The sequence below is a fragment of the Rutilus rutilus genome, assembly GCF_951802725.1.
Source record: "Rutilus rutilus genome assembly, chromosome: 14".
In the NCBI taxonomy this organism is placed as follows: Eukaryota; Metazoa; Chordata; class Actinopteri; order Cypriniformes; family Leuciscidae; genus Rutilus; species Rutilus rutilus.
This window is the reverse complement of record NC_140219.1, coordinates 22,792,903-22,801,813: the sequence shown is the minus strand read 5'-3', so window position 1 is coordinate 22,801,813 and position 8,911 is coordinate 22,792,903. Positions and strand designations below refer to the sequence as shown.

At 39.4% G+C, this 8,911-nt stretch overlaps 1 protein-coding gene across 2 annotated transcripts; it reads right to left on the bottom strand.

Moving 5' to 3' along the window:
• Positions 1-751: 751 nt before the first annotated feature.
• Positions 752-7,865, bottom strand: g3bp1 (GTPase activating protein (SH3 domain) binding protein 1). 2 transcript variants are annotated; one of them, XM_084431167.1, is made up of 12 exons: positions 7,719-7,865; positions 6,536-6,652; positions 6,303-6,384; positions 6,046-6,219; positions 3,542-3,632; positions 3,344-3,434; positions 2,886-3,096; positions 2,661-2,762; positions 2,133-2,250; positions 1,757-1,885; positions 1,555-1,664; positions 752-1,467 (listed from the first exon to the last, which is right to left on the bottom strand). In XM_084431167.1, exons 2-12 carry the CDS (start codon positions 6,628-6,630, stop codon positions 1,237-1,239), a joined length of 1,434 nt encoding a protein of 477 aa, XP_084287293.1. In that variant the 5' UTR covers positions 6,631-6,652; positions 7,719-7,865; the 3' UTR covers positions 752-1,236. The 2 variants fall into 2 exon arrangements, with proteins under 2 accessions (XP_084287293.1, XP_084287292.1); XM_084431166.1 differs by having other exon boundaries at positions 2,109-2,250; positions 7,719-7,863.
• Between the last annotated feature and the right edge of the window lie 1,046 nt (positions 7,866-8,911).

The window sequence follows — 8,911 nt, the reverse complement described above, 5'->3', positions numbered from 1 at the left end:
CATGGCGAAAAACATTGGAAGGGGACAACCTGTACCGTGTATAATTTAAGTTGACATGAAATGAAAATTGCAATATCCTTTTCTTCCCTATTGCAACATATCTGTGTGAAACAGCTTCTCAAACAGGAAAAACTTGGGGAATTGTTTGGATGGCTGTGGTTTGATCAGTGATTTGCGGTGATCTAAAAAAAATAGGGCAGTTAGATTAAAGATTACAAGGGCACCTGACTTATACAAAAAAAAATGTGCATGGATGAATCATTTATAATAAATAGTGCAGATCACTGTAAGTGATTTCATGGTGACTAACATCCATGGTTTGACCTGTCACTTATTACTACCAGGTGTTCTAGAGGCAACTTTAAAACTACTTCCAAAGAGCCATTTAAACCTAAGAATTATTTTGGATGTGAGCAGCAGTCATTAATAAAAAGTTACTTAAATTGCTTTTTTCCTACCGTGTATCATTTGACATGCACATTTCTATGCTTTCTGTTGTATTATATGATCACATACACGCAAACTGTCTAAAAGGTTTTAAAACTATTCCAATTTCTCAGACTTCATGTTTTCCCTTGTCAAATAGTAAATACTTTTATTTTTCTACATAATTTTTCTGCCACTTTTCTTAATTATGAAAATTTCAGTTGTAGTTCCAGGCCTAGAGGTCAATTAAAATTTGACCGTTGACCTCTTTTCCATTACCGTATGATCCCTGTCGACATTTCTTAACCTAGACAAGACACACCCATGCTTCAAAATAGCACATAGAGTTTATTTTGTTCTCTCATCAGTGGAGTTGTTAAAATATGTTGTCATTCTTGATGAAGTGCAACAGTAGAAGGCAAACAGGATTCTTTACATGCTAGATAGTCACTCACACACAACCATGATTTGACATGGCAACAATTCCAAATAAAACCATACTTGCACTTGACCTGAAAGCGGGTGTTAGCAATACACAGGATTGCCCAAGCAGTAAAAACACGTTCCTTTAAGAAACAGGGAGAGAACTCTAAAACCAAATGCTAGGTTTCTCCTTTCCCCAATTCAAGTAGTTTTGTTTTTCTACAACAAATTCAAGTTCAATCTCAGAATTAAAAGGAAGTCCAGATAAAGAAACAAAAATAAATCTCACTCCTGGGTCCTGGAGTGAGGGATGGAGACAGGGAACAGAAAAGCCATCTGTGTTAACCAGGGTGACTTGCATCAGCAGTGAATGACGTGGGAGCTGCCTCACTGACGTGGTCCTGCGTAGCGGCCCTCGCTGGGTCCTGTGGCTCGACCGGCTCCGAAACTGGGTTTCTGAGCCATGCCTCCACGGGCGGGCGGTCCCCTTGACCCGCCAATCCTGTCACGCGGTCCCCCCGGGCCTCTAGGGCGGATGTCCCGCCTGTCACCTTCACGGGCCGAGCGGGTCTTCTTTTCCTCTACGTTCAGTCGAACATCTCCTCGCAGTTTAATGGGCTACAACACATAGAAAAAAGGTCATTCTGATGATCCTGCATTCGTCAAAATATCCCGTATCACACAACATCTGAGAGTCACGCGTACCCGATTGCTGAGGATCTTCTGCACGGGCTCAGAATCATCAAATACCACAAATCCAAAGTTAGGCAGCTTTCCACCACTGTTGATTCTCAGCTCAAGGACAGTGCCATACTCTGAAAAGAAATAAGCAGGTAAGCTCAATGCAGGATGAGGATCTGATGTACATTTTAAAAAGTTTGACTTGAGAAGTGCCATTTACACTTACGTTCAAAGAATTCCTTGAGCTCGTTCTTATCCACATCGTGAGGTACGTTTCCAACAAAGAGTTGGTGGCTGTCGGGATACCGGATCGTCCGCCGCACCTCTGACTCCCCGCTCTCACCCTCCCGGACCACTAAACCAAGATTAAACGGATGATTCATGTCCTTTCAGGTTTTTAGTGGACCAGCCACACTTTTAATTTAACTTTCAATTTCACTGGAGTATATGCCATTTATATGCAGACATGAAGTTCATTACAAAGCAGTTTTGCCAGAGCCAATAAGATTAAGAAACTGCAAATTCATCAAATCGACTCTTTCGTAAATATTTTTAAAACAGTTATAATGGACCCATACTAGATTCAGTAGACTTTTGCACACCTCCTGGTCTCGATGTTCTGTGAGCAGGAGAGGGTCCTGGTCTCTGGTCACGTGGTCTCTGGTCTCTCTGGGGTCTCTGTGCTGTGGTCTGTGTTTCTGCTTTCACCTCTACACGAGGCTATGGAGCACAAATCACAATTAATCAAGCATGGCAATAAAGCTGTATATGAAATTTAATGCAAAATTCCCTGAACTATTACAAAACTTCCTTGATTAGGATCTACAGTAAGTTACATTGTTGGACTTTAGAGTTGCACTAACACAGAAACCTTACACTAAAATAGTGCAAGTACATATTTAACTACTGAGCAATAAGAATTAACATGTTTTTACTATAGGGTTAGTTGCATGTGAGTATGCACTTTTTATAGTAATTACTAAAGTAACTACATGTAACAAGGACGCTGTAAAAAGGTTTTACTGACTTTGAAATTAAAATGTAAAAGCATTTATTAGGATAGAGATAAGATTTCCTAGACCAATATCAAATATTCTTTAAATGGAGTAAAAGAGTGTTGTGACATCTACCTGCGCAGATGGGACTCGGACAACATGTGGAGGGACTCCTGTGGCCGGGACCACTCCTCCTGGTGGGAGATTCTTGCTAGTGACTGAAGCCCATGAAAATTGCTGAAAACAAGAAAGCATTTAATCTCACCTATCCAGTTTGGGATGAATGTACAGCTTCACAAATATTAGGTCAGTTGACACGAGAGAGACTCAACAGACAGTGATGAACGAGGGTGGTCTTACCCGGTTCTCCTCTGGCATGGTGGGTGCGGAGTCAGCAGGTGTGGGCGAAGGGGAAGATCTCTGAGTCTTTTCCTCAACGTGAACCTCAGGCTGGCTGACGGGCTCTGGTTTCAGCTCTACAGCTGCTGGCTCAGGCTCCACCTCAGCTTCTGGCTCAGGCTGGGGCTCTGGAGTTATAGACACCTCTTCTTGCGGCCCCTCGGGCTCCACACTGTAAACGGACAGACTTGCATGAAACCACAACTCTTTTGAAAAGCAACACTTTTTGGAGGGCATCATACCAAATAGAGTCGTGATAACTTAAGGTTACTGAAGTATTCCTTATGTAACTAATCAAAACTGAAGTGTGTGTAGTTTGTTTTGACTTACAACACACCCACATGATTTGCATCCTGCCTTACTCAAGTGATTACCAAACTGAACTATATTAAATGAGCCGAAAACTGAATACAAGTTACCAAGGTGTCTGATCGTAGTATCCAGCAGACTCATCCTGGACCACCTCAGGTGAGTGTACTCGCTCCAGCTCCTCCACGTCCTCCTCAGACTCTGTGAACAACAGGAGATGAATGAAGTCATCTGCTCACAGCTAGAGCAATGGGGAGACAGATTACTCTAAAGATGCCTGAAAAACACCAACAATATCAGCTGCTCACCCTCAGGAGGTTCTGAGTCGGAGTCCCCGAACACTTCATCCTGGTACCGGAAGATATCGTTGTGTACATAGAACTTATTTGCAACGGTTCCCTAAAAGATTACAACAATAAAATAATTAAATTAAATCTAAAAGAGAAAAAAGTTAATTTGTTGGCAAAAAAGCCAAATCAGCCTAAAGCCATTTTATTACTAAGAACACTATTACTAATCAAACACTGAAGATCAGAACAAGTTGATGCTTCCAAGACACCAAGTCTAATGTTGACACTTTTCAGCAGGTGAATTTCTATTTAATGATCTGTGATTACTGAACAAATAATTATTTTGAGTCGAACAGATGCTAATGAATCAATGGATAGAGGAGACTAAATGTGAAATGGGGAGGGCACAGACTGGAGAAGAACGCAGAAAATGAAGTACTTTACTCCACACACATGAAATATCTAGCCAATTATTTCTTAAAGTTAGGGGTATGACAAGATCTTGTGCCACATGATCTTGCGATATTAAAATGTGACATTTCTCGTCTTGGTGAAAAGCAGTCTCACGATATCAGAATGACTGAGTTGAGCTTGTGGCAAAACCTTTTAAAGGGCTCACGTTATATTGTTCTATATTGTCTTTTACTGAATATGATAATTCATTCTCCGAATTTAGAACTGAAGTGACATTCATTACAAGATGTTTAGTTTAGGGCTGTCACAATTCCTCGATTAAATTGAAGGCCTTCATTTAAAAAAAAAAAAAAAAAAAAAAAAAAAAAATCCTCAATTGCAATTTACTCGTCAATTAATCATCAAAACACCGAAAGTGGCGCATTCAATTGACGTGATCCGCATTATTAGACCATTTTCTAAGGCTGCACTAGAGATGCTCATAATTAACTGGTTAACTATTAACCAACAGTATGAATTTTTACCGATTAATACGACCAGTTAAACGGTTTCATTTTTTCAAGATATTTTAAGATGTTCGCTGCATGGTTAAATGCTACACATACAAAAGTGCGTTTTAGAGAGAAAACAGGCAAGTCACGTATAAGTCCGATTTTATTAGGCGATTACATTCTGAAATAACATAAAATACCAGTAAATAAAGCAAACCGTTTGCCAGCATAGCTGCAGGCTTTTTAGTTTTGTTTCATTGACTCCACAGCAAATCCTTTCATTTTAATATTCAGAACAGAACAAGAATGAAAAATAAGAGTAGCTATACAAGCATCAAGACAAAAACAAATCAATTTAAAGCGAAAGTGAAACTGGCGCTGAGGTCACATAGCCTACCGCTCTAATTAGGCACAAATCCAAATGTTTCCATATTTGCAATGTATTTGGATGCTAAACTATTACTTATTGGAAGGTGAGTGAAGTACAAAGCCTAGTTTACATTATATTGACGTGCTCAAATATGCTTGGCATAACACCACAGCGGGAAGGTGGTCACGCCAAATGCCATTGTAATACAGACTATTTAAATTGAGCAGTGTAGCGTTTAATGTTTTGACTATTTTACTTTGATAACGAATAGGCTGTGATGTCAGGTTAATGTTAGAAATGATAAGTCTATAACTTTGTTTTTCTCCGTTCACAGAAGTGCTACAGTTGCATCATGTGTGAAGCCTCATGTTCTGTTGCTTATGCTGTCATTACACATGTAAAGCCAATGTCGGACCGTTTTTGAGGGTCGGCCGACTTGGAGAATCAGCATGCAGAAACTGAGTCGGGCCGTCGGTGAGAGACAGAACTCTTATTGGCTGTACAGTTTAGTGAATTGAGTCAGTACACGAGAATAATAGCAAAACAACGAGCAAAGTCATCAAGAGGGTTCGGACAGAAGGCTTACATCATCTAATCTGAGTATTCCTGGGCGAATATTTTAATATTAACATGAGCCAAGTGGAATAAATAAAGTAATGAGCATGGTTGATAATCAAAATGGTAAACACATGCTGCTTTGTTTGTCAGGTTTTTTGCCCTGATGCAGGCGACAACAGTCGATTACCATCAGGGCTAGTTCTTTGGCGTCCGTTTGGTGTGTCCCTACCTTAAAACTAAACCCTCAAAAAACTAATTTTGTTATTTTAAATGGGTCACAGACACTTGTCGATTCTAATTTAACAATCTTGTTGGTTAACAAGCTTCAGTTGTAAGTTAGGGAAAAAAACAAAATGAACATTCACAATATATATAAATCATTTAAAAATTGTAACATAGCAGAGCTATTCTGAAGTCACAAATGCTGCGTTTCAAATAAATTAATATATGCACTGCGAGTTTCAGAGTGAACTATCAAATGCCTGATATTTTCGTGCCGATTTCGGCTATCGATTTACATATCAATTTACATATTCACCTTTTCCATTTCGCAGGTCATTCGAATTCAGTCTTTACTCCACACAACCTCACATTTCCAATGGTTTACATTGGATTTCCAATGGTTTATTCACCCAAGGTCTTTGTTAACAATTTCATCTGATAACACATTTGTGAAGAAACCTTCATACCTCAGGTGCCAGAACAAATGTCTGCATGAACTTCCTCATGGGCTGCATGTTATTGGAGAGCTCCCCCAAAACTTGCACCACCACTCCCTCGTTCAGGGTGGCGTGGGCATCGACGTGCCTGATCTTAGTGTGACAATCACGGAAGCTGAGAGCCATCACCTTCTTATGGATTTCCTGTTAAATAAGAAAATTGACATTGAGCTACTACACTGAACCATAACCAGTATTAAAAATCCATAACACTTGCATTAACTCACAGACTGCCCATAGACCGCTTCAGCCGGTTTGCCATTATTATCCAGACCACCATGTACATAAGAGGAGTTCTTGCCATAAAACCTGAGAAGGATAAAAGCAACATGTTTAGCTATTGCAATATGTGCTAGCACATTTTAAACATGCATTTGACAGCGAGGGATTGTGATCAAATTTCTGCAAACCTCATTTGCAAAGAAAATCTGATTATGATATGAAGGCAGCAAATCCTCACCTGTGCAGGTAGTCAGGAGCCTGGTTCAGCAGGGTGTAGTACTGTCGGACAAACTCTCGCCCGACCAGCTGGGCACTTGGCTTCTCCATCACCATTTCTTTGGTCAACTGGATTCAACTAGAAAACAAAATGACTCGTTAAAATATATTTTTCATCCACATGTTGTTCCAAACCCATGACTTTCTCCTGGTGAACACAAAAGAGCTGTCAGTAACATCTTGTTCCTCCAGAGAACGTCAAAGAATATGATGGGTGACTGAGAATAACTATTTCTTGTTGAAAAACTTTACCTGCTATAGAGGTAAACTACATCGGTTGATTAAACTAGGACAGACACTGAGGGGAAACCGAAACAAATCCCTTTGTTAAGCCCATCGAGAAGCAATAAGGCCGTTTCGTGTCGATCGTTCCTGTAGATTTCAAATGGAAACAGCCACACCCTATATGAACATTACTTGGTTTAGCTGCTGATCATGTAGGGTGGAACATTATTACTTATTATTAATTAGATTAATCCATTGTGAAATGGACTTAAGTACGTTAGGCCCGAACAAGACACACCGCGTTGCCATCTTGAGTCCGGTTCCTTTGTGATCCCATTATGACATTTTATAGTATAAGAAAAAAATATTTAACCAGTCAGATACACAATATAAGCCAAAACAATAATTTTCTTACATCGACGATGGATCAGGCACGTGCCCAGTACTTTGTCGCATAAGCTCGGACCAGATGATGATTATCAACAGCAAACGACAAAAATCATACATGTGTGGAAAATAAGTTTGAAGAACATTTAAATGTAAACATCGTATAAAACTTGCATTATAAATGTACCAACTCAAGCGCGGGATCGCTCTTTGAAGGAAATGTCGGCTGGTGGTGAGGTGAACTAGCTAAAGCTAATCCTCACAGCGTCGAGCTACAAAAACCCACCCAGCGGCCTAACCGTGAGACTTACCGCTTAAGTTCTCGATTAAAGAGTCATATTTTAACACCCGATATGTTTTAATATGAAAAATGTTGGAACTGTAGACTTTTACCAAATAAATCCAGCACATGTCTATTAGCTGCGCACGAGTTATCGGATTCAGTACGCTAACCAGACTACAAAAAAATGCACAAAATAAATGCTTTTTTCTCTCTTTTTTTAATTCAGCCATTTAATTCCAAAAACACTTACCAAGAGGGAATCAGTAATGTGTGTTTGGGTTGAGTCTGAAGTGATTTGAGTGAAGCGCCGATAGCTGTGAAGCTTTTAGCTCAGACACACTGGCAGCAGCGCGTGTGGCGAAGTGCCGGTTTCACACGAGCTCCTATCAACGGCCCTTCTGATCACAGAACCCAACAGCCAATCAGATTGACGCAGTGGGTTTGCGCGTCCAATCAGCATTCGTCCTCTCGCAAAGCCCCCACGTTCACCCAATTAACATAAACTATACAGACGGTTTGCAACCTATTGAAAACGAGAGTGAAACGAAGGATCAGAGCAAGGTTGTTAGGCCCGCACGGACATGAGTTACGCAGCAGCTGAACGTGTTGATGCTTTGCGCATTTTGTTTGCGAAACTAACGAGTTGCCAGGTAATGTCTATGCACATTAGATACTGTAAACCATAAACATTCAAGTGAGAAAAGACTAAGGCTGTGATGTACGAAAAGAAGAAAATGTACACTACAGGTCTCATTTCACTTCAGAAACCAAAATACATAATTAAGAAATATTTTACATGCAATTAAAAATTTGCATTATGATATTTATTTTATTAAATTTAAACATATTTACCCAATTTTTGTTATCAGAATATCAAAATAAACAAATAAATAAATATATTAAAATATATTAGTTTAAATATATGCCTATATGGGTGTTTATACATCATATAAATATTTGTTTTACAAATGCTATGCTATATTAATTTAGCTAATTAAAATTTCACAGTATGATAATATTGCTATAGCCTACTGTGAGAGTTATCGTAGAAAATAGTGAGATGTCCAGGCTCAGTACTGTAATGACATTTGTGGGGTAATTCATCTCGTGAAAGTATTGTCACTCACAATGCAAAATATTTTTTGAGATTAACCCATTTGGATGCGGTCACAGTGGTTGAGCCTATATTTGGTATCAGTGTGGAGAAAATCTTTAGCACGGATTTTTTCTAGTGTTATTTTTATATTTACAAATCTGGCAGAACTGCGTTAGAGTTTAATATAAATTATGATTTATAAATATGAATATATTGAGATCGTATATTGTCCATTAGGGGGCGACACGCTTCCCATGCATGCAACAACAATGTGCGTTTGAAAACGATATTGGGCTCCGTTTACCGAAAGCATCGTGGAGAACTATCAGCTTGACACGCATATTGGC

Bases quoted from the DNA above. Each gene is read 5' to 3' on its own strand.
- g3bp1 (XM_084431166.1), bottom strand. From the start codon at position 6,630: ATGGTGATGGAGAAGCCAAGTGCCCAGCTGGTCGGGCGAGAGTTTGTC. The intron at 3,435-3,541 runs GTGAGCAGCTGA...TGTTGTTCACAG, and splicing joins CGACTCAGAACCTCCTGAGG to AGTCTGAGGAGGACGTGGAG. The intron at 2,251-2,660 runs GTAGATGTCACA...TGTGCTCCATAG, and splicing joins TCCGAGTCCCATCTGCGCAG to CCTCGTGTAGAGGTGAAAGC.